At 43.1% G+C, this 26,848-nt stretch overlaps 1 protein-coding gene across 1 annotated transcript in view; it reads right to left on the bottom strand.

Annotated features, from left to right (window-relative positions):
- The window catches only part of AK1 (adenylate kinase 1), a 143,913-nt gene that overhangs the window by 90,972 nt on the left and 26,093 nt on the right, over positions 1-26,848 (bottom strand). Inside the window, exons 4-8 of the mRNA XM_089669005.1 lie at positions 24,054-24,226; positions 16,907-17,020; positions 14,286-14,477; positions 2,756-2,846; positions 2,586-2,662 (exon numbers count right to left, since the gene is read on the bottom strand). Of these exons, the coding sequence (XP_089525131.1) occupies positions 2,586-2,662; positions 2,756-2,846; positions 14,286-14,477; positions 16,907-17,020; positions 24,054-24,226 (647 nt within the window). The remainder of the gene's footprint in view (positions 1-2,585; positions 2,663-2,755; positions 2,847-14,285; positions 14,478-16,906; positions 17,021-24,053; positions 24,227-26,848) is intronic.

Raw genomic sequence — 26,848 nt, forward strand, 5'->3', positions numbered from 1 at the left:
CCAACATATGTACCACAGGTTCTCAAGTCATCTCCTAAAGCCCTAGGACATACCTTGTACGCCCTACAACCCATCCCCCACTGGGCTTGCACCCACAGGCCTAGCTGCTGGGACCTGCTGTCAGTGTGACCGCTGAGAGCCTAGGCTATGTAGCAGGTGTTTTGGTACCATTGCACACTGAGACGTATACCAAAAAAAAAAATCTAAATCTGTGCAACTGTTTGTTTCTCCGTCCACAGAGCTGCCATCATTCATTCACACTATGAGTCCTGTCTGCCACTGTAACAGAGGGACTTGTAGTACTCATAGGAGCACAAGCGTGGTGACGTCACCGTACTGGTAGTCCATTGACACTTCCAGAGTGTGGAGCTCAGGAATATTCATAAATCTTTAAGAAATCACTGTAGACACTTGTAAAAATTTAGTTTGGAAAATGCAAGCTGCAATAGGCAAACAAAAAAGCAAATCTCGCTGAGTCCTTGCCCCCACTCCTGCAGCAAAGCTTTCCAGATTCCTTTGCAAAACAATCATTACCCCACTTTTTTTTTCTACTTACCCACTTAATGACCGCTCGCCTGTAATGTACTGCGGACGGGTGGCTGCTGTAGGCAAAGTGACGTACCCATACGTTGCTGCCTACTTTTGGGTTTGACAGCCGGGCACACAGCGAGAGCTTGTTAGCAAGTCCCAGCCAAAGATTTACGGCCGGGACCTGCTGATCAACTGTGTTCAATCACAGCCCAGAGCTCTGTGTTGACATTCAACACAGAGCTCTGTACAAAGGGAATAATCTCTGGATTTTGCAGGGATGAGAAACGTAGAGATCTATTAGTAAAAGCAGCACACTTTACACATAGACACATTTAACCCCTTAATCACCCTAGTTGTTAACCCCTTCCCAGCCAGTGTCATTAGTGCAGTGATAGTGTATAGTATTATCACTGTATTAATGTCACTGGTCATTTTCGTTGCAGTTAGTCAGTTCCCCCCCAGCTTCAGTTAGTGTCATATTGCCCGCTGCACTATCACAGTCCCAATATAAGTTGCTGATCACCACCATTGATGGTATAAAAATAAATAAGTAAATATACCAGAGTTTGTAGGTGCTATAACTTTCACACAAATCAATCAATATACACTTGAGGTTTTTTTTTTCAAAGAAATGTAGCAGGATACATTTTGGCCAAAATTTATGAAGAATTTTGATATCTTTTACATTTTTTTTATTGTATGCGTTTTATAGCTGAAAGTAAAAAATATTGTTTGTGTTTTTTTCAATCTTTTCGGTCTTTTTTCATTTATATCGCAAAAAAATAACCCAGTGGTGATCAAATACTGCCAAAAGAAAGCTCTATTTGTGTGGAAAAATGATATAAATTTAATTTGGGTACAGCGTTGCAGAACTGCGCAATTACCAGTTATAGTGCAGTGCCGAACGGCAAAAATGGCCTGGTCATGAAGGGAGTAAAATCTTCCAGGGCTCAAGTGGGTATGGGTGCATTTATTATTTTTTTAAGTTTTTGCAAAAGGTTGACTTAGCCTTTAACTTATAGAGAGGTTTTACTTTTTAAAACCCAATTTAACGTAAAGTAAAAAAATCTACATCTTCAGTATCATAAATATAAAAATAACATTACCAAATTACCATGTCTATAACTAAAATGTGAAAATTGCCCTGGAGCTTAAAGGATAAGTTCACCTTTATAAAAACAATTACATGCACATTTTTTTGCAGGTAAAAAAATGTGTATTTATTATTTTTTTATTGCAGGAGCCTGTAAAACTTTTCACCAGTGACCAGCAGATCGCTGGTGCCATGCAGGTCTCCTGCAGACCTGTTAGTATATCTCTTTGCTGTACAGGATGTACGAGCAAGCAGATACAGTGACAGACTCAATGAACCACCACGACACTCCATTGAGAACTACAAGCCTTAGCAGCTGTCGGGACTTGTAGTTTCTCATTCAAAGAACACAGTGAATGAGTGATGCGGCTGGGTGGGCGGAGCTTTCAAAGTGGGGGTGGGGGCAAGGTGAGCGGCGGTCGGTCTGATCATAACATGTTACATGTTATGAAAGGTGAACTTATCCTTTAAAGCTGAATTCCAGGCAAACTGCTAAACACAGAGATAAAATACATATCTTGGAGATGTTTTAACTGTCAAATTATTTGTATTTCTGCTCATCCAGTCTTCAGATGTATACAGTTTTAACACACAGCACAGCCCTGTCTGGCAGGGGAGGAGACCTAATTTTGTTGCAGTTCATTTACATTTAAAGGTCTTGTCCCTCCCCCAGCCTGTGGTTGGACTGTGAAAGGAGACTGAAAAGCTCATTTCTCTGTCAATCTGCTCTCTCCCCCTATAAGCATGATTCTTGCACTGTGGCACAACTGATTGGCTCCTCGTGCTGTTTCTCCCTTCCACACCTTAAGCCCTGCTGTACAGGGAATGTAGGAGACTTTTATCAGGTCAAACTTGGGTACGTACACTGCTTGTATTAACAATATGGATGTATTAATCTTTTATATCTTCCTGGAATTCAGCTTTAACTGGGTAAGAAAACAAAAGTTGGAATGACAATTACCTGCTCCTTAGGCTCCAGCTCCTTTGGTGTTATGGGCTCATCTGAAAAAGAGGCCCGAAAATTCTGGGGGCAGAATTCTACAGCAAAGATAAATAAAAGGGTCATATCATTGAAGGTGGGGCAATCACAAAATAGTGAGGCCAATCTGAATACATGAGCAGTGTACTCACTTTCTACTCCCAGACCATCGGGGAAAAGAAGTCCTTGCACAGCACAGCAAATGTCTTCAAAAATACAGTCCTCCTCTCTGTCTGCATCAAACTGGAAGTTGGGAAAAGAAAGAGAACAACTTACTAATATGGAATGAGAAATACCATTGCTGATCTCCTTCTGAAAATGCCATTTGCCTGCTTGTTATGCTGACCCGCTGATCTCAATGTTTTGAGCCAATGACACATTATACAGATCAGGACAGTCACAAAAAAGTCAGCAGCCCTTATCTGTGTACTTGTTTTGGGTTACTGACTTTGACTATTGAAGCCAGGGAATCACCATGACAGCCAGGCAACTAGCACTTTCAAAAGCAAAAGTCACAGGTTTACTTTAACCAGCTCGGCTCCAGAGCAATTTTTTAATTTTTCACATACAGTGCCTTGAAAAAGTATTCATACCCCTTGACATTTTCCACATTTTGTCATGTTACAATTAAAAACGTAAATGTATTTTAGTGGATTTTATGTGATAGACCAACACAAAGTGGTACATAATTGTGAAGTGGAAGGAAAATGATAAATGGTTTTCAAAATTTTTTTCATTTGTATTCAACACCCCGAGCCAATACTTTGTAGAACCATCTTTTGCTGCAAATACAGCTGCAAGTCTTTTTGGGGTTGTCTCTACCAGCTTTGCACATCTAGAAAGTGAAATTTTTGCCCATTCTTCTTTGCAAAATAGCTCAAGCTGTTAGATTGGACGGAGAGCGCCTGTGAACAGCAATTTGCAAGTCTTGCCACAGATTCTCAATTGGATTTAGGTCTGGACCAGGGGTGGACTGACCATTTGGAAACTCGGGCACTGCCTGAGGGCCCGGGGTCAGTAGGGGGCCCCATGAGATGCCCCTGGTACCTTTTTCATAGGTTTTTTTGAGTTTGGGCAAGGACACAAAGGCCCCATGATCCCCTATTGTCCGGGGGCCCTATGAGTTTTCAGTCCGCCCCTGGTCTGGACTTTGACTGGGCCATTTTAACCGCTTGCCACCCTGCCACTGTGTATATATGTGTGCAGGGCGGCAGTGGAGCGCAAAACCACGTTTTAAAACTGGTTCCGCGCTCCCGAAACTTTCGCCGGCAGGGGGCGCGCGCTCCCGCCGACCCGCGGGTGACACGATTTGATCCAGGAGGGATCAATCATTAGATTTCAGCCAGTGATTTCTGGCTGAAATCACATGATCGGTCCCTGTCCTATCCTGTCCCGTGTTGACAAATACACAGGGCAGGATATGATGTCATTCTTCTCTGCCTGGACACATTCCGTTCCAGACAGAGAAGAAGACATCCAAAAAGTGAGTACAAAGCACTACACTACAGTTAGAACACTCTAGGACACATTTAACCCCCTGATCGCCCCCCCCCCCCCAGTTAACCCTTCACTGCCCTGTCACCAGTGTCACTGATCAGTGAAGCGATTTTTACTGATCAGTGTCGCTGGCGACTTCCGATAGAGTTAGCGCCCCTCCCAGATAGCGCCAGATTGCCTGCCAGTACACCAGTAATCCCGTTTAACCCCTTGATCGCCCCCCCCCCTCCAGTTAACCCCTTCACTGCCCTGTCACCAGTGTCATTGATCAGTGAACCAATTTTTACTGATCACTGTATCAGTGTCGCTGGCGACTTCCGATAGAGTTAGCGCCCCTCCCAGATAGCGCCAGTTTGCCCACCAGTACACCAGTAATCCCGTTTAACCCCTTGATCGCCCCCCCTTCCCCAGTTAACCCCTTCACTGCCCTGTCACCAGTGTCACTGATCAGTGAACCAATTTTTACTGATCACTGTATCAGTGTCGCTGGCGACTTCCGATAGTGTTAGCGCCCCTCCCAGATAGCGCCAGTTTGCCCGCCAGTACACCAGTAATCCCGTTTAACCCCTTGATCGCCCCCCCAGTTAACCCCTTCACTGCCCTGTCACCAGTGTCACTGATCAGTGAACCAATTTTTACTGATCACTGTATCAGTGTCGCTGGCGACTTCCGATAGTGTTAGCGCCCCTCCCAGATAGCGCCAGATTGCCCGCTAGTACACCATTAATCCCATTTAACCCCTTAATCTCCCCCCCAGTTAACCCCTTCACTGCCCTGTCACCAGTGTCATTGATCAGTGAACAGATTTTTAATGATCACTGTATCAGTGTCGCTGGCGACTTCCGATAGTGTTAGCGCCCCTCCCAGATAGCGCCAGTTTGCCTGCTAGTGCACCAGAAATCCCATTTAACCCCTTGATCGCCCCCTCCCCCCCCCAGTTAACCCCTTCACTGCCCTGTCACCAGTGTCATTGATTACAGTGAACAGATTTTTACTGATCACTGTATTAGTGTCACTGGTGACTTCCGATAGTGTTAGCGCCCCTCCTAGATAGCGCCAGTTTGCCCGCTAATGCCCGGGATTTTTTTTACCAAAAACATGTATCAGAATACATTTTGGCTTAAATTTATGACTAACTTTGAGTTTACGATATATTTTTTATAGCTGAAAGTAGAAAATATTGTTTTTTTTCAACATTACCGTGGTTTTTTTGTTTATAGCGCAAAAAATAAAAAGCGCACAGGTGATCAAATACCACCAAAAGAAAGCTCTATTTGTGTGAAAAAAAGGACGTAATTTTCGTTTGGGTGCAGCATTGCATGACCGCGCAATTATCATTTGAGTTAGTGCAGCGCTGTATAGCAAAAAAAGGCATAAATTACAGTATCTATACCATAGTTTGTAGACGCTATAACTTTCACACAAAGCAATCAATATACACTTATTGGGATTTTTTTTACCAAAAACATGTAGCAGAATACGTTTTGGCTTAAATTTATGACTAACTTTGAGTTTACGATATATTTTTTATAGCTGAAAGTAGAAAATATTGTTTTTTTTCAAAATGTTCGTGGTTTTTTTGTTTATAGCGCAAAAAATAAAAAGCGCACAGGTGATCAAATACCACCAAAAGAAAGCTCTATTTGTGTGAAAAAAAGGACGTAAATTTCGTTTGGGTACAGCATTGCATGACCGCGCAATTATCATTTGAATTAGTGCAGCGCCAAACAGCAAAAAAAGGCCTGGTCATTAAGGGGGGTAAATCCTCTGGGGCTCAAGTGGTTAACAGATGAATATGCTTTGATCTAAACCAGGGGTGTCCAGACTTTCTAAACAAAGGGCCGGTTTACTGTCCTTCAAACTTTAGGGGGGGCCGGACTGTGACCAGTGGGAGAAGAAAATGTCCTAGTGTTAGTGGGAGTAAACAATGCCCCATCATTGGTATTAGGGGGAGCAATAGTGCCTCATCGTTCGTATCAAAGGGAGGAAAAGTGCCCCTTCAAATGTTTATTAAATGCAAATTTTCAGAAAAAGATATACTAAAATGAATTTTAGTGCAAAATCACCTGTGATATCGCCAAAAACCATGGTGCCCAAAAAATCATCATAGGTGTCTTTACAGTGCATAAGTTTAGAGTTAAAGGATAAGTTCACCTTTCATTACATGTTACACCCATATTCAGGAAGGAACATGTTACGATCGGACCGGTCCTCGCACCCCTCCTATCCCCACTGTGACAGCTAGCGAGGGATCCTCTCCTCCCCACTAGCTGTCATAATTTAATAAAAACGTGGCTGGGAGGGGCTCCGCCCATCTGCTCGTGTCACTCATTCAGAGTATTCTGTGAATGGGAAAACTAAAAAGCCTTTGCAGCTGTTGGCTTGTAGTTTTCAATGAACTATCATAGCGCTGCACAGCACCGTGGTAGTTTATTGAGCCTTCCTGTCCATAAGTATCTGCTTGCCCGTATGGGATGTATGAGCAAGCAGATACAGTGACAGGTCAAGGGGAGACCTGCATGGCACCAGATATCTACTGATCGCTGGTGCAATGCTTTAGAGCAGGGGTACTGAATTAAAATTCACAGAGGACCGGTTGGTATTATTTTCTTCCTGCAGAGGACTGAATCTCATTTTTCTTCTATTACTCAAGTCTTTCACATCACATCCCCTAACTAATGTCCTCAGTCCCCCCTTTCCCATCACAACTCCCTTTCATCTTAGAGCCCTACAATATTATAGCCCCGCTTACATCACAGCCCCCCTTCACATCACAGTCACTCCTTAACATCACAGTCCCCCTTGCAATCACAACCCCCCAAATCACAGTTACCTCCCTGCTGACATCACAGACCCTTCATATCATAGCACCCTCCTCTCACATCACAGACCCCATATTAAAGCTCCCCCTCTAACATCACAGTTCCCCCATATAACAGCTCTCCTTCTCACATCACAGCCCCCCCAGTATTACAGCTCCCCCCTCTCACATCACAACCCCCCACATCACAGTTTCCTGCCTGCTGACATCACAGACCCTTCATATCATAGCACCCTCCTCTCACATCACAGCCCCCCATATTAAAGCTCCCCCTCTAACATCACAGTTCCCCCATATAACAGCTCTCCTTCTCACATCACAGCCCCCCCCCCCCAGTATTACAGCTCCCCCCTCTCACATCACAACCCCCCACATCAGTTTCCTGCCTGCTGACATCACAGACCATTCATATCATAGCACCCTCCTCTCACATCACAGCCCCCCATATTAAAGCACCCCCTCTAATATCACAGTTCCCCCATATAACAGCTCTCCTTCTCACATCACAGCCCCCCCCCCAGTATTACAGCTCCCCCCTCTCGCATCACAACCCCCCACATCAGTTTCCTGCCTGCTGACATCACAGACCCTTCATATCATAGCACCCTCCTCTCACATCACAGCCCCCCATATTAAAGCTCCCCCTCTAATATCACAGTTCCCCCATATAACAGCTCTCCTTCTCACATCACAGCCCCCCCAGTATTACAGCTCCCCCCTCTCACATCACAACCCCCCACATCAGTTTCCTGCCTGCTGACATCACAGACCCTTCATATCATAGCACCCTCCTCTCACATCACAGCCCCCCATATTAAAGCTCCCCCTCTAATATCACAGTTCCCCCATATAACAGCTCTCCTTCTCACATCACAGCCCCCCCAGTATTACAGCTCCCCCCTCTCACATCACAACTCCCCCCATCACAGCCCCCCATTTTACAGTTCCTGCCTCTCACTTCACAGCCCCCCATATCACAGCTCCCCCCTCTAACAGCCCCCCATATCACAGCTTTCCCCTCTCACAGCCCCCTACATCACAGCTCCCCCATATCATAGATCCCCCCTCTGACATCACAGCCCCCTCCTCTCCATAATCTTCCCCTTCTACCTTAACTCAGCATTGTGGAGGGCAGGAGGAATGGCAGCGTAACTCCTATTCTGCATGTACTCACAGGCGGCGCCATTGTCACCACTGCTGTTGAAGTCACAGCAGGGAGGGGGGCAGGAGGAATGGAAGGAAGGACTCCTCTTCTGAATGTACCGACTTGCCGCCACTGAACTCAAAGCAGGGAGGAGGGCAGGAGGCACAGAAGCTCTCCACTCACTGAGTGCGTGACCTACCCATCTCTTCTTGTTAAAAGGGGAGTGAGCTGCTTGTTAATATGAAAGGTTGGCTTCCCTCCCCCGCTCCTCCTGTAGACCTGCAGTGCCTCCTGCTCTCCTCCCTTCTCTGAGTACATTCAGAAGAGGAGTCCTTCCTTCCATTCAACCTGCCATTTTCCCTGCTGTGACTTCAACAGCAGCAGCGACTACAGCGGTGGCAGGCAAGTGCATATAGGAGTCCACCCTGCCATCCCTCCCAGTTTGTAACCGCTGCAGTGGCGGGAGGAGAGGAGTCCACTCAGGCTGATAAGTGGTGTGGCCACGGTCCAGACAGGCCTGTCACCCAGTCCGTATTCAGACCATGGTCCGCCATTTAGTAATGCTTGCTTTAGAGGCTCTACAAATAAAAAATAATAAATGCACATTTTTTTACCTGCAAACAAAGGTGCATGTATTATTTTTTGACTGTACTGGCCAGGAAATGGTGCATCTGAAACAGGAAGTGACATCACTTCCAGTTTCATTGTTTACATCTGTACGGTCTCAGTAAAGATCACGAAGTGTCATTTCTGTCTGCTGCCTCTTTCCTCTATCTGCTAGTCACTTCTGACAAGTTGTCCTGACATCAAGAGAAAAAAGGTGACAGAGGAGGGACTTCAAGCACACAGCCTGTGAATGACAGCCTCAACTCTGTTCCTGTGTGCTGTGTGTTGGGGGTGCGTCCCTTCCTTCCAATCAGCTCTCATAGCTCTCCTCACTGAGCTCTGCAGAGTGTAATTTCAGTTCTCCACCCCATTTTCTCTGTTTTCTGAAAGTTCAGCGAATCTTGATAAATTTTGGACTGAGAATGCTGCTGATAAACAGGTACAACTTATGTAGGAGGATTTGTTTCATCTCTCTGTATCACCTGAGGCCAGTCACTTCACTGGGTATATGGAAGGGTTTACACCACTTCAAAGGGAAATTTATAGTACTTTTAGGGCTTTTTGGTAAATGTGTAAACAAGATGAGCTTCATATAAATAAATTTATTAGTAGGCGGTAATATTTAAAAAAAAAATCTTGCTCCTGCTTATAATTTGTAAATATAAATGTACATGGGGCGGCCATATTTGCTCATTACATACACAAGCTATGCTTCCTGCTTTGCAGTGCTACATAATGGTTGTGAATTACTGCTTCTTCCCGCACTGCAAGACTGAGTCAGACGACTCATTGAAAATGATTATTTGATGATCTGATCATATTCCAATTCTGGTTGGATCTATGATTGGTTGGATCTATAAATTGCTTTGTGGTGACAATGTTTTGCCCGATACCAGCTGATTTTGTTTGTGATCCTACTTGGACAGATGTAACATTTTTAATTGTTTTTAAGGAGTTGTTGTGGGTTTTGTATAATTAGAATATATTTTTAATGTAATATTCTAGAGCAGTCATTCTCAGTCAGGGTTCTTCCAGAGGATGGTGATGGTTCCTTGAGCTTTGGCTGATTGATTTCCCATCTAATGGAGCCTGCATAGTTCCGGGTCCAACACCACCTGGCAGAGCAAGCAATATGATACCAATAATACTTTTAGCTGTTTATAAGTGTGCATTTTGACCCCCCACTGTAAAGGGAGCATTCTTTCCTCATTACCAATAAAATGGGGGCATTTTTCCATGATCACCAATGTAAGGGGGAGGCATTCTTCCCTGACCACAAATATAAGGGGGCATTCCTCCCACTGACCAAAAATATAAGGGGGACCATTCTTCCCTGGCCACCAATGAAAGGGGTCCATTTTTTTACCACTAATTACCAAGGTAAGGGGGGCATTCTTCCTTGATCACCAATGTTAGGGGGTATACTTCCCTGATCACCAATGTAAGGGCTCGTTCACACTTGGCTGTTTTACCAACGCTTGCCAAATGCCCCTACAGCGTTTGGCAAGCGTTGGTCCGGTTTTTTTATGCTCGGCAAACGCCGCATGCGTGGTTTAGCGGCAGTTACTAGGCATTTGCCGAGCGTTAAAAACGCCCCACAAACGCCTATAATGCAGTTTGAATGGTGTTACCGCTCCACAAACGCCCCGCAACCGCGTCGCAACCGCACCGCAAACGCCGGGCGGACGTTTGCGGAGCGGCACCATAGGCTAGAATAGGAGGCGGTCTAGGCAATCGGAAGTGGAAAATGTCCTCCTACCCTCCCTCCTCATAGTCTTCTGGGACACGTGACAGGTCCCAGAAGACTACGGGGCCATTCAGGAACCTCAGCGCTACTCGCACATGTGCAGTGGGCACTTGGCTGTGAAGCCGCAAGCTGTCACAGCTGGGTGCCCACACTAAAGATGCCAGCGCCTGGAACACCAGACTGCTGGTGAAATGGACTGCGGAGAGGACAACGCGAGATCATGGGACAGGTGAGTAGCTGTTTTTTAAAAGCCAGCAGCTACAGTCTTTATAGCTGCTGACTTTTATTTTTTCACAGTGCATCTGGAACTCCACTTTAAGAATCAATTTAAGGAACTAGGCTCCATGTTGAAGGGAAGGACTTCCAAGGTGATAGTCTCTGAAATAATACTTGTGCCATACGCAACTCAGGAAAGACAGGGGGAGATAAGAGAACTAAATGCATAGCTAAAGACCTGGTGTAAGAGGGAAGGATTTGGGTTTCTAGAGCACTAGGTGGTTTTTTCATTGTAGTGTAACCTATATGCTAGAGATGGTTTGCACCTAAATGGGAGAGGGTCTGTTTTGCTGGGGGAGAGGTTTATGGGGCAGCTGGAGGAGTATTTAAACTGGGATCAAGGGGGGAGGGAGAATTAGATTATAATGGGGCAGACAATCAGACAGATGTCAGTCCTTATTGGTTGGGTGGAATGGGGAAAGATGGGGGGGGGGGGCTATGACAGATAAGAAGGTTCCCATGTTACAAACAACCATTGAAATTGGTACAATTTTTATGAAAATAATAAAACATGCAAAATACCTGTGCACAAGGTTTTAATGAATTAAAGTGTTCACCAATGCCAGAAGTCTGTCAAGCAAAATAGGTGAATGGAAGCTTTGGTGCATGAAGAGAACTATGATTTAATTGGTATGGCTGAATCTTGGCTTCATTCTTCACATGATTGGGCCATTAATATTCCTGGCTATGTTCCCTTTCTGGGAGAGAGGGTAAATAGGAAAGGTGCGAGTGTGAAAGAGGACCTAGTTGATGGTGAGTGTGATGAGGCTGAAGCATGGGTGGAACTGCACATGGGGGTGTGTACTACAAAGGTAATCATTGGAGTTTGTTATAGGCCACCCAATGTTAATGAGGAGGTGGAGACTCAGCTCCTTGCACAGATCAAAAGGCCTCGGACAGTGATAATAATGGGGGATTTTAAGCGCTTTTATTAATTATAAAAATGAAGGTATGCTATCATCGTTTAAACATTACAAAGAATATAACAGAATATGTAAAAAGGAAATCAAGGCTACAAAAATGGAAAAGGAACGACATATTGCAAAAGATAGCAGGACGCACCCCAAAAAAGTCTTCAAATATATTAATCGTAAAAAGGTCCGGTCCAAGCATGTAGGCCCTTTACAAAATAATCTAGAGTGGGTGACTGGGGACAAAGAGAAGGAAAATTTATTAAATACCTTCTTCAGCTCTGTGTATACAAAGGATCATGGGGGAGCTCTTGTCCATAATGGGCATGCTATTGACACAGCTCCAGGTGACCCACATTGGCTCACAACTGATATGATCCAGAAATATTTAGACAGAATAAAGGTGAACCTGGACTGGATGGCATACACCCACGGGTCCTTAAAGAATTGAGCTCTGACATTTCAAAGCCATTTTTTCTCATTTTTAGGTATTCGTTAATGCCTGCATAGTACCATTGGATTGGCGTAAGGCCAATGTGGTGCCAATATTTAAAAAGGGGTTAAAATCTTTACCAAATAATTCTAGACCTGTTAGTTTAACTTCTATAGTTGGGAAGATACTGGAGAGTTTAATAAAAGACCACATATATGAGTTCTTACTGGAAAAAATATTTTAAGCCACAGCCAGCATGGATTCATGAAAGACAGAAGTTGTCAAACAAATCTGAGCAAAACCTTGGACAGAGAGGTGGCAGTGGATGTGGTATACTTGGATTTTGGAAAAGTGTTTGACACAGTTCCCCACACACAGCTAATGTGTAAGATAAAGTCTACGGGCTTGGCAAAATCTGTATGTAAATGGATAGTAAACTTGCTAAAAGATCGTATTCAGAGAGTAGTGGTTAATGATTCATACTCTGAATGGTCTGGGGTCATCAGTGGTGTACCCCAAGGTTCAGTGTTGGGACCCTTACTTAATATATTTATAAACAATATAGGGTCTGGGATTAAAAATCCCATTTCAGTCTTTGCAGATGACACCAAGCTGTGCAGTGGAATAACGTCCTTACAGAATGTCTCCAATTTACAAGCCGACCTCAATGCACTGTTTAATTGGGCAACTATGTGGCAAATGAGGTTTAATGTTGATAAATGTAAGCTTATGCACTTGGGGGCTAAGAATATCCATGCATCATACATACTAGGGGGGTACAACTGGGGGAATCAATGGTGAAGAAGGATCTGGGAGTTCTGGTAGATCTGTATAAATACTACATCAGTGGTTCATATAGTGAACTTGGTGTAGAGCTATTCACCTTGAGGTCATCACAGAGGACAAGGGGGCACTCTTTACGTCTGGAGGAAAAAAGATTTAATCTCCAAATACGGAAAGGTTTCTTCACATTAAGAGCTGTGAAAATGTGGAATAGACTCCCTCAAAAGTTGGTTCTGGCCAGCTCAGTGGATTGCTTTAAAAAAAAGGCCTGGATTCTTTCTTAGATGCACAGAATATAACTGGATACTAACATTTATAGGTAAAGTTGATCCAGGGAATATCCAATTGCCTCTCGGGGGATCGGGAAGGATTTTTTTCCCCTGCAGGAGTAAATTGGGTCATGCTTTGGTGGTTTTTTTTCCTTCCTCTGGATCAACTGTGTGGGTATAGGATTATACAGACTAAATATGTAACTATGTAATGTAAGGGTGGTATTATTCTGATGGACCAACGAATGAAAACATTTTAGCAGAGATTTGAAAATTAATTCAAGGGCTCCTCTGGTGAAAAAATATTAGAAAAGGCTGTTCTAGAGAGTCCAACAAATGTGGTTTAAACTGAATGCTATAAGAAAGCTATAAGAAATTCAATCCCTGTTTGGATTAAAATAACAAAACTGCAAGCATAATGGTATTACTACACGATAGTACACCCAAGTACTATAAACAGGTTCATTCACTTAAAGATAAAAAAAATAATAAAAGGGTTCAATCAATTTTAAAAATGAAACCAAAGGTGATGGTTATGTGGCCTTGAAAAAAAGAATAAAGCAGGTGGCTTGATTTAAGAGTTTTGTTATGTCTTTTCAATAAGAGCCAAAAATATCCCTGTTTGATTCTGCCAGAAATTCAGTACTATCCTGTCTATTCTGCAGAGTTATCTCAAGCAATTTTATCAGCAGTGTTACCTCTGTGAACTACAGAACACCTCCACCCTATGATATGGAGATAAGGAGTGAAGGAGATTTTCTGCAGAACGAACATACTTCTTGTTCTAGGGTGACAACTCTGCTCCTCTATAGAGATACAGTGCAGTGAGTGACCGTTGTCACCCTAAGACAGGAGGTGTGTTACTGGTTGGATCACCAGGTAAAAATAGAAAAAAAGCCTGATCAAAGAAAACTATTGCAGCCATAGTTAACATGTAAGAATTGGATAGCTGCAATATATCACATTTGTGTTCCTGGGTTTAGATAGGCGTTAGGTCCAACAATTGCAATCAGATTGTACATTGAATTTACTGACACTTAGCATAAGGATCCTACCTGATTGGATGCATAGTTCAGGTAGGTCGTTACATTGGTGGTTTACAGAAGACTAAGCCTATGATCAGATTGTAACGTGTGACCAGCTTTATATGGATCCTGCTGGCATTCCAAGTCTGGGGACATTTGATTTCACTTACCCTGGCTATCAGCCCTTTATCCTGGTAATATTTGACAATCAGAGGAAGATTCTGCTTAAACGTCTCCAGTCGTCTGTCTATGGCGTGAGCGTTATCATCCGGTCGCCCCTGCTGTGCAGAACGCTTTTCCAAACGCTGTCGTAGACGCTGGCTGGAACATGCCAAGAAGATCACCAGGTCTGGAGTCCCAATCTGCAGGCAATACAATGTTGGTTTAGGCTGTTCCTGATCACAACGACCTTAAATCTGTGGTTTGCCACCAAGTACTAAGTCATGTTTTGTGATGGGGATCAAATACTTATTTCCCTCATGAACATGCAAATCAGTGCATCATTTGTTAGACATGCATTTCTTTAGAATTTGTTGTTGCTATTCTGTCTCTCAGTGTTACAATACACCTACCATTTGATTTTTTAGACTGATCATTTCTTTGTGAGTGGGCAAACATTCAAAATCAGCAGGGGATCAAATACTTATTTCCTTCGCTGTAAATGATGATGTAATACAATCAACAAAAAAGGCCGTACATTTTTTCCTTTAACAGAAAAGGATGTACATTTAACCTTTTAATTATCATGTTTTCAGGGATTTTTTCAACTGGAACGTTCCAGTGCTCCATACCAGCACAGGTCTTGGCAGTACAGATGCTTGATTTAGACAAAGCACCCTCAACAATTCTCCAGGCTCCCATGTACAGTTTTTTTTTTAAACTGTTAACTGCAGTGTGAAAGTGTGGGATTATTTCACTGTAATCAGGATGTGGGATAATCCTGCAGCTGCATCTTCCAACAGAAATTGCATACTACCTGCTTCTTCACCAGAGCTGTCATCAGTGGAGTGATATATGTCCTCCACACCTAAGTGGCAAGCATTGTTAGTAGCCACAGCACAGAATGCCCACCTGCCTGTCTCAGCCGCCCTCTTCAGTAGCACAGAGAGATGAGCGGGAGTGGTTCTGAAGCCCAGGTGAGCTGAGCTAGGTGCTGTGGAGTGCTGACAGCCTGGCACACTGTCTGGTTGGCACAGTATCCACACTGGCAGGCAATGTTTGTGTTAATAAAGCTTCAAAACAAAAACAGGTGGTTGAGCTGCGATTTTTACCCCCCACATCAGCGGCCCACCCAAAGTCTACAATACAGCCAAAGGGGGCTTTTCCATGCAAGCAACCACAATATATTGCATCAAAGCTGCAGCAAATATAATGTGGCATGTCAAATATACAGGCGGCACCGCCTGTCCCCCATTAAAGCCAACAGGAGATGAATCGCAAGCATGGTCCAAATGGTTTCCTGGCTGGCTCTAGCTTTAATACTCGACCTGACCTCAAATGTCAGAACTCCATACTTGCCATGAATCAGTGACTTATAACATTCTGAAGCCACAGGGTTAACATTACAACCTGGAGACTAATATTTACAGAAGCAGTGGCAAGCAATGACTGGCTTCATACTGTCCCTCGGTTAAGACTGGTTCTGAAACGACTGAAATCTTCACAATGGTATGACAACCAGATAGGTCTGCAATGGAAATCTCCATATTCTCAGTAAAAGTCCCTTTGAATTCCTGTGTCTTAAAAGTACTAAACTATATTGAAAAAAACAGTGTCTCTTTTTATTTATGTACAGTACCTGATTATGATAGAACAGGAAACACACAAAACAGTGTGAAAGGTTGCTTGCCAAAAGGACTTTGCTTGATATCACCACAAACAAAGGATCACAGTGATCACATGGCCAGGAACAATTCTGACTACCAGTGATCACCACTGACTGCCAGTGATCACCACAGCCAAAGGATCACAGTGATCACATGACCAAGAACAATACTGGCTGCCAGTGATCACCACAAAGGATCACAGTGATCACATGACCAGAAACAATACTGGCCGCCAGTGATCAATATGACCAAAGGATCACAGTGATCACATGACCAAGAACAATTCTGTCTGCCAGTGATCAACACAAAGGATTACAATGATCACATGACCAGGAACAATTCTGACTACCAGTGATCACCACAACCAAAGGATCACATAACCAAGAACAATACTAGCCGCCAGTGATCAATATGACCAAACAATCACAGTGATCACATGACCAGGAGAAATTCTGTCTGCCAGTGATCACCACAGCCAAAGGACCACAGTGATCACATGACCAAGAACAATTCTGACTGCAAGTGATCAGCAAAACCAAAGGACCACATAGATCACATGACTAGGAACAATATTCACTGCCAGTGATCATCAAGCCCAGAGGATCACAGTGATCACATAACCAAGAACAATACTGACTGCATATTGATCAATATGACCAAAGGATCACAGTGGTCACATGATCAGGAACTTTACTGCTGCCAGTGACCACTGCTGGAGATGAGCTTGGGCATCCTTCAAACCTTCTATTTAAATTTCCAAGTCCTTCTCATTTAGCTACAGGCTCCACAGGAGCAGATTGCTGGTGAAATCGATGCTCATATATAGAGATTGGCATAGACTGTCAGCAGAGTGGATCCAACGCTGAAAACATATATAGATGCAAAAAAATGTTTGTTGTTCACTTGACGCAGGGTGTTGTAAATGAGGATGTCAACTGATTAATGCCTGGATGTGTTACGAGTACCTGTTCCTCAAATGTGAAGGCCTGCCCAATATCCCTGGGAAACCCATCAACTACAAATCCAGGAGAATCCTGCTGATTGATAAACTGCTGTTTCAGCTCCTCAATTGTTGTTTCCTGTGAAAAATAAGACAAAAGACAAACAATTGTGTTAGGAATTAATGAGACTACCTGCAACTCATGAGATGGTCACCTAGAATTGACAATTCATGGACTGGATTGGGTCAGATCCACTCCTCCATACATCTGCCTCTCACAAATATGTAGATATTTCACCATGTTAGATCATTATGAATCAAAAGCTGAACTTCAGGAAAAAAAAAGGTAAAATACATACATGTTGATTGCTTATCCTGACAAAGGATTTGTAATTTTATTCAGCTAGTATTGTGATCCAGACACCTGTGCCAAACATGAACCTAAATGGATCCAGATCTAAAGGGACACAAGCCATAGAGATACACTGCAATCCAATTTTGATCCATCTAATCACGTGTCAAAAATGGAGTGACAGAACCAGGGGCGGACTCACCATTTGGAAACTCGGGCACTGCCTGAGGGCCCGGGGTCGGTAGGGGGCCCCATGAGATGCCCCTGGTACCTTTTTCATAGGTTTTTTTGAGTTTGGGCAAGGACACAGGGGCCCCATGATCCCCTATTGCCCGGGGGCCCCATGAGGTGTCAGTCTGCCCCTGGACAGAATACCTTTGTGAAAGGGGCCTTCTAGTTACAAGCAAGCCACACATTTGTTGCCATGATACGTTTACCATGACAGCAATCTCATAGTTGCCTACTTACTCATAGTCACCATATTATAAGCAAGGATAGGGCTTTAAAGCAGTATTAAACTTTTTTATTTTTAATCTGGGCCCATTGCAGGTTTATGCCATAATGAGCTAATATGTACCGTGTACTAGCACATTGCCACAACTCACCTGTCAAAGGAAGAGCACCAGTGCTGCCCTGTCAGTGATCTGGCACTTCCATTTTCACCTAGACTTCCTTCTGGGAATCAGTCAGTTTGGCCGCCTGAATGGCCGGGACATAATGACGTAACTCCTGCACATGTGCACAGGAGTCACATCACTGCTGCACAGAGCGGGTGCCGTAATGTACTCTGAGCTGTACATACCTGGCTTGGTGTACATTATGCAGGAGGAAGCACTTATGGCAGAAGAGACTATCATGGTCTCTTCTGTCATAAAAACCCTGCCTGTCGGTGTCTTTTTTTTTTTTTTTTTCCAAGTTTAATTCCACTTTAAAACAAGAAAAATGTTTTGCATAAATAAAAAAAAATAAATAAAAAAATAAAAATGTTGCTCCATGGAATATCCATTTGCCTCCCTAAGGATCGGGACAGATTTTTTTTCCCCACTGGAGCAAATTGGATTATGTTTCATTGAATTTGTTTTGCCTTCCTCTGAATTAACTGTGAGTATAGGATTGTGTATATGGAGGTTTTCTATTTCTTAATGTTTTCTTTTGTTTGAACTAGATGGTGTCTTTTTTCAACTTGACTAACTATTGTAAGGGTCCATGCAATGCCCTAGGCAACATAATCATCGATCACCGCAACCCTCTCCTGCGGAGAAAGCCTGACACCAACCAACAATACCACACACACCCTATGGAGAGAGCCTGACAACAACCAACACCACCCTGCCCCCCCAGCCGCGAGAGAGCCTTCCACTGCCCCCATACACCTACCACCACCCACCTCCTCCATCTGGAGTGAGAGAGAGAAACACTCACCTTCACCACTCCGGACATCCCCAGGAGTAAGAGTTGGGCTCTTACGCAGTCAAGCAGCCCGCAGTCTCTCATGGATCCAACTTGGTCCTCATGCCGCATGCATCCTTTCTTCCAGCCCTTCTTCTGAGGAGGCAGCGCCACCCCCTGAAAAATGCCACCCTAGGCAAATGCCTTGTTTGCCTCACGGTGAATATGCCCCGGGGTCCATGCACACAAGAGCAGAAAAAATGCCAGAACCTTTGGCCACAAAACGGCATAAAAAATGTTCATAGTAGCTCATATTGCACAAGAGTTTAGGAGAGTTTATGGGCATTTCCTTTTATAAGTGTTTTTTACAACACATTAACACATTCTCCTCTGCTCATTTTCAATGTACACTTAAAAAAAAGCCAAACACTCCTAAATGCCATGTTTACGCATATTTATAAGCATTGACCATTTTTTTCTGCCTGAAAACTCCTCTCAAAAATACACTTGTGATTTTTTTAAAAGGATTTTTTTTTTCTTCCTCTAAATATTTCTCTGCAAATATGTCTCTAACCACCATAATGTGCATGGGCACATAGGCTAACATACAATGCCTTAAAGTATTCATACCCCTTGAAATTTTCCACATTTTGTCATTTTACTACCGATAACGAAAATGTATTTTATTGGGATTTTATGTGATAGACTAACACAAAGTGGCACATAATTGTGAAGTGGAAGGAAAATGATAAATGGTTTTCAAAATTTTTTACAAATAAATATCTGAAAAGTGTGGCGTCCATTTGTATTCAGCCCCCCCGAGTCAATACTTTGTAGAACCACCTTTAGAACCAATTACTGCTGCAAGTCTTTTTGGGGAGGTCTCTACCAGCTTTGCACATCTACAGAGGGGCATTTTTTCCCATTTTTCTTTGCAAAATAGCTCAAGCTCTGTCAGATTGGATGGAGAGCATCTGTGAACGGCAATTTTCAAGTCTTGCCACAGATTCTCCATTGGATTTAGGTCTGGACTTTGACTGGGTCATTCTAACATATGAATATGCTTTGATCTAAACCATTCCATTGTAGCTCTAGCTGTATGTTTAGGATCGTTGTCCTGCTGGAAGGTGAACCTCCACCCCAGTCTCAAAAACCTCCACCCCAAAGTCTTTTGCAGACTATAACAGGTTTTCTTCTAAGATTGCCCTGTATTTGGCTCCATCCATCTTCCCATCAACTCTGACCAGCCTCCCTGTCACTGCTGAAGAAAAGCATTCCCACAACATGATGCTGCCACCACCATGTTTCACGGTGGGGATGGTGTGTTCAGGGTGATGTGCAGTGTTAGTTTTCCACCACACATAGCATTTTGCTTTTAGGCCAAAAAGTAAAATTTTGGTCTCATCAGACCAGAGCACCTTCTTCCACATGTTTGCTGTGTCCCCCACATGGCTTCTTGCAAACTGCAAATGGGACGTCTTATGGCTTTCTTTCAACAATGGCTTTCTTCTTGCCACTCTTCCATAAAGGCCAGATTTGTGGAGTGCACAACTAATAGTTGTCTTGTGGACAGATTCTCCCACCTGAGCTGTGGATTTCTGCAGCTCCTCCAGAGTTACCATGGACTTCTTGGCTGATTTTTTGATTAATGTCAGTTTAGGTGGACGGCCATGTCTTGATAGGTTTGCAGTTGTGCCATACTCCTATACTCTTTCCATTTTCGGATGATGGATTCAACAGTGCTCCGTGAGATGTTCAAAACTTGGGATTTTTTTTAATAACCAAACCCTGCTTTAAACGTCTCCACAGCTTTATGCCTGACCTGTCTGGTGTGTTCCTTGGCCTTCATAATGCTGTTTGTTCACTAACGTTCTCTAACAAACCTCTGACGGCATCACAGAACAGCTGTATTTACTGTATACTGAGATAAAATTAAACACAAGTGGACTCTATTTACTAATTGGGTGACTTCTGAAGGCAATTGGTGCCTCTAGATTTTAGTTAGGGGTATCAGAGTAAAGGGGGCTGAATACAAATGCACGCCACACTTTTCAGATATTTGTAGAAAAAAAATTTAAAATATTTATCATTTTCCTTCCACTTCACAATTATGTACCACTTTGTGTTGGTCTATCAAATAAAATCCCAATAAAATAAATTTACATTTTTGGTTGTAACATGACAATATGTAGAAAATTCAAGGGATAGGAATATTTTTGCAAGGCACTGTAGAACTGTTTCTACAAGCTGAAGAAAAAGAAACGCAAAACACCTGTTGAAGCAGCATTTTTTATGCCCAGTGTGCATGGACCCTAAAAGGGTAGAATGCCAAAGTGCTTAGGTCTACAGGAAGACTCTGTATAAATGCTGGTTTACAACTGGTCATCCTGCAGTGTTCTGATTGAACCTTTAACCAACATCCAGTGTCTTTATTCTTCTCACCCATGCAGTCACACACCTATGGGTGTTCTGAGATGTGCCAGATCATAGAGCCAAACATACTGCTCATCAAAGATCCTGCCTGACTGGAGCGGTGGCCTGGTTACTACAGAGCCCAGGATACCAAAATCCTTTCATCTATTAACTCTTTGTACTGATGAGGTATTTTTGAATATGATACAGGTCAGAAGGTTAACTGCTGATCAAAGGCATTTTACCAGCGTTTGAAGTGGCTGAACCTATAGCCAACAGCTTGAAATTACAGATACTGTTGGTGGTAGAAAATAAAATAAGTAAATAAATAAATTAAAAAATAAAAAAAAACTGCCAGGTGTATAGCCACAACTAAGCTCTATATACTTGACATGTTTAATCACATGGGTCCCAGATGCCATGGTAAAATGACAGCTTCTGCTGTGATCTTGGAGGATGAATTACTCCACAGTACCTGCCGCTACAAGGGTCAGTGCGGGCTCGTCTTAAAGCCAGCCATACATGGTTCAAAATTCTTCCGGTTCAGCAGGGAATGGCCCAGTTTCAGGCCATATTTGGAGACAGTGGTTGTAAAGAAGTTGATCTACCAATCACGTTCTGTACAACCAACTGATCGGGTTATACCTAGCCAGCAGACAAGGGGGAAGTCTCCCCTCCAGAAGAACACAATAGCTCAGCGGGAGTGATTCCCCCATCCGCATCGAGTGTAAGGATGAGAAATTGGGTCATTTATTTTTCGTTCAACCTACTGTTTGAACTAAACAGAATAATGTATGGGGTACCTAAAGTTAATTTATTACTTGTTAAGAATATTTAAATACTTTAATTTTAATAATCTGGTCACAGGTGCACCTAAATATTCTTATCGTTTCCTAGAATAACTACTCAGCGGCCTGTTTACCCTTGCTTCATTTCAACTGATTTGAATTATAGAAAGGAAGATTTTCACCAATTTTGATCATATAACCCAGTTCCTTAAAGCACAGAACACTCATTATCACAGTGACCATGGGCTGTTTCTGATTGCCTTTTGTCACTAAAACAGTTCAGATCAATGAAATGATGCAAATTACTGTTGGTACCGTAGTGAAAAATCATTTTTAACCCCCAATTGGATGAGAATGTATACATGCATGACCAGTATATGGCAAACCTATGTATAATGTATATTATTTCCACTTTAAGCTGTCATTACCACATTCTTATAAACAACATCAAGGTTTTCCTGTATCTTGACTTTCATTTTTCATCCCCCCAATTTCTACCTATTCTGAAGCGGACCCCCTAATAATCTGTAATAGTCTCTGTTTACCTGCAGGGGGAGTGCTGATTCTTCCCCTGCAGTGCCAGTGATACATTACTTCTGCCACACTGGCTAACTGACAGACATTAAGTATGTATTAGGGCTCAGGTGTTAAATACGCTTTTTGCGGTGTGAGGGAGCCCCTTGAGTGAATGGAAAGAAGCCTACGGCTATAAAAGGAACCGCTGCATTTTATCAAAGGGTTTTTTCTCCTTAAGAGAAAAAGAGCTTTTTAAATTGACTGCTGAACTCTTGGCAGAAAATAAAAGTTCACTGTATTTAAAAGTATTTATTACAAAATCAAGAAATGCATTTATATTATTATAAGTAGCTAGTAAAGATACCCAAATGGATCTTTACATAAGTCTCCTGCAAAGCTGGCAGGGAATGGGCCAGCGCTGGGGGCCATTTACAATCTACTTAACTACATAGGGGGTTATTTGCTAAAACTGGAGAGTGCAAAATCTGGTGCAGCTCTGCATAGAAACCAATCAGCTTCCACGTTTTATTGTCAAAGCTTAATTGAACAACTGAAACTGTTACTAAACCCACAACAGTAAAAGCAGTCTATATATACAGTAAAGCATGCTTGTTATACTCACTTTGGAACCTAAGGGGTTAATCCTCTGCATCGTGTAAAAATGCTGTTTGAACCTGACTTCTCTGATCCTCCCCTTCTTTTTCTTTTCTCCTGATAAGTCATATGGTGTGGAGACACTCTGCACATGCTCAGTTTGGTGGGTATTGTTAGAGAGATTTTTTTTATTCTTGGGAGTTTGTGAACAGCACAGAGCCAATCAGCACTGTCCAGATAGAGGTCAGGGGTTCCGCATCCTCCTAGAACAGAAAGAAAACTCCTCCTACAAGCTTTAACCAGTGCTCTGCTGCACACTGATAGAAGTCACAAGACTGCTCTAACTGCTGAGGAGAAAGGGTATTTAGCAGTTTATTTTTACTAAAATAATTGCATTTCCATGTTCTGTGTACTGTAGGAGACCAAATGTAGTGAATGCAGGGTCCTGGGTTTAGTAACACTCGAATTTAGAAGCTGATTGGCTACCATGGACAACTGCACCAATTTTAGTAAATTTCCTCCATTTTTGTTGTCAATCTATCACTGGTAGCTTGCTTAAAGGTTGTGGGAGCAGAGTGATATCCCCTTAATGCATTGATGCTCCTCCACTGTCCAGGCAGCAAGTCGGGGCATGTCCATGACCAAGCCATATTTCTTAGCTGCAATGAATTAAAGAGAGGTCACGAACCTGGCTCTGCTGTCTGGCAGGGAAGGCTGGATCACACAATTGAGAACAGTCAGGTGGAAGCTAAAATTATCTGCATTTTGAGCTGCATAATACAAAATTCTGTGTGTTCCTGCAGAGCAGAAAAATTGCTCATTCCTTTCGCAAGCATGCGGCAGTTCCATTGCTAATGGCACCTCAGTGCAACTTGCTGAAGTTCATGAGAAACCGTGCATTAAAAGGCATGGTAAGAAAGTACCATCCAATCTGGTGCTGTGCAATTTTTAAAAAAAATAGGGTCATCCACTAGATGTGGTAGGTAACCCTTTAAAATGAATGGGCCGCATAATGCAATGCATGGCGACACACAAAAAAATTAGATAATGTTTTATTGGAATATCACCCTCAGGACAAGATAAGGGAGATGTTCTATCCTGCCTAAACAGCAGACACCTACCTGAGGGGCAAGCTCCCCTTTAGAAATGATCTGAGCTATCAGCTCCCATTTGCGGTCACTGCTGGCGTGGTGAATAAGCTGTTTGCGTAGAATCTCACCCACGGATATGCAGACAAAGCCGAAATGAGACGCCATCTTTGTACTCTGAGTCCCTTTACCGCTGCCTGGTCCACCTGTGATAACGGAAGACACATTCAAGTCAAGAGGAAAGATGGCGTACAAACAAGAATAGCTTACTACAACTAATCACATTTCATGCCGTCATCAGTTTATAAGAGATGGAAGAAGTATTGGTTGTAATATTGTCTCCATTTTCTTAGCTGTCAGTGCCCCTTCTATGAGCTGAATAAGGGCAACAGTAGAAGTAGACTTGCAACCCCGGATCAAAATGCCCATAGGATACGTCATTGTTTCTCTTGTACATCCTGAAAGCTTTTCTGCGCTGACCCTTTGATGGACATTTTTCATACCTTCACTCCTGAAAATGTTAATATCATTGCTCCAGATTACCTTGCAGTCTTCCTTTGTTACACCAAGACAGGATAGGTTTTCATCCCATCCAATAAATAATAAGGAAAGCCTATCTACTAAACAAGCTTTACATGTTGCCTGCTCGCTGCCTGTAGTAATGCTGTAGTGTAATTATCTTTTTTTTTTAACCTTTTTCCTACTGGTCGCATGACCGCAGAACTCTGAGTCCTGCTGCAGTTGGTGGGAGGAGGTTCCAACAACACCCAGAGCCTTGGCGCAGTTGGAGTGATGTCACTGCTCTAGGATTTTGGCACTGTTGTTGGCTCTCACCAAGCTGATCAGGACCCAGACCTGTCTGGTCATTTGATCACTAAGAAAAAAGATTTAAACAATGGATTTAAATTGCGATTCATTACAAATCGTATGCAACGTTACTAAAGGCAGCAGGCAGGCAACATGTAAAGCTTGCATACTAGATGCCCTTTCCAAGGACTTTTTTTCAAAAGAAACGAGGGGGTGTGCTGGAGGGTCTACTGATACTGGCTACAGGGAGATCTGTTGTTGCGGGGGGGGGGGTTGTGTTGCTGGGGCGGAGGGGTATATTGCTGGGGGGATCTACTTTTGGAGGGGGGGTCTATATTTCTATATTTGCCGCGTGATAGTCTATTGACTGCTGGGATATCTATTGTTGCTGGTGGGGGTCTTTTGTTGCTGGGATGGATGTATTGTTGAGGCCAAAGGATCTATTGTTGCTGGGGGGCCTATTGTTGCTCTTTTACTGCCTTGCTTGCTATCATTAAAAAAAATTCTATGCAAATTACTTAGCACCAGAAAATTATACTTGTCTCTGTAGTCTCTAGAGCAGGGGTGTCAAACTGGCGGCCCTTCAGCTGTTACAAAACTATAAGTCCCATCTTGCCTCTGCCTTTGGGAGTCATGCTTGTAATTGTCAATATTGCAATGCCTCATGGGACTTGTAGTTTGACAACAGCTGGAGGGCCACCAGTTTGACACTCATGCTCTAGAGCAGTGGTTCTTAACCTTTTTGGAGGTACTGAACCCCACCAGTTTCATATGCGCATTCACCGAACCCTTCTTAATTGGAAAAATAAAATATGATTTTTAAAATTCAAAACATAGGTATATATTTATACATAGGTGCACAAAATGAACAAAACCACTAAGAACAAAGAACAAAACCATTAAAACATGATTTTCACACAAAAACAAAATAATGAATATTTACCGCAAATCAGTGTGACTTCTGCTGTTGTCTTTCAGAGGCCAGTTCAGAAATGCGCGGCATTACCTTGGCAAGTGCCACTCTCATGTCATTTTCGCAACAAAGTCTGTTCCTTTTCTTCGTCTTTATGTCCAGCATCCTCGAAAAGGATTGCTCGCAAAGATATGTTGTAACAAACGGTATGAAAATTCATCCCCCATAGTAATTCATCCCCCATATAGTAATTCATCCCCCATATAGTAATTCATCCCCCATAGTAATTCATCCCCCATATAGTAATTCATCCCCCATAGTAATTCATCCCTCATAGTAATTCATCCCCCATATAGTAATTCATCCCCCATATAGTAATTCATCCCCCCATATAGTAATTCATCCCCCATATAGTAATTCATCCCCCCTATAGTAATTCCTTCCCCATATAGTAATTCATCCCCCATATAGTAATTCATCCCCCATAGTAATTCATCCCCCATATAGTAATTCATCCCCCATAGTAATACATCCCCCATATAGTAATACATCCCCCATATAGTAATTCATCCCCCATATAGTAATTCATCCCCCATATAGTAATTCATCCCCCATATAATAATTCATCCCCCATATAGTAATTCATCCCTCATAGTAATACATCCCCCATATAGTAATTCATCCCCCATATAGTAATTCATCCCCCATATAGTAATACATCCCCCATATAGTAATACATCCCCCATATAGTAATTCATCCCCCATATAGTAATTCATCCCCCCTATAGTAATTCATTCCCCATATTAATTCATCCCCCATATTAAGTCCCCAAGTCCCCCCTGTGTCAATTCACTTCACTTCACTTCCAATCACTTCCAATCACTGGCTATCAGGATGTGAGTGGCAGCGAGACTGGCCAATCATTGCATTTGAGTCCCTGCCGCCCGAGAGGAGGGAGGGGAGCGGGCGCCCGGCACACAAGAGCCGCGGCTTGCCGACCACTGGGCTAAGCGATGTTGCGTGACCACCTGCAGCCAATGATGGACAAGCGGGGCATGTCATCACAAATCATATGAGTCGGGTGTGGGTCACCTCCGCCGAACCCCC

Source organism: Staurois parvus, unplaced genomic scaffold (assembly GCF_062004578.1).
Source record: "Staurois parvus isolate SC_StPar_1 unplaced genomic scaffold, SC_StPar_1.0 ptg000068l, whole genome shotgun sequence".
NCBI classification, from domain to species: domain Eukaryota; kingdom Metazoa; phylum Chordata; class Amphibia; order Anura; family Ranidae; genus Staurois; species Staurois parvus.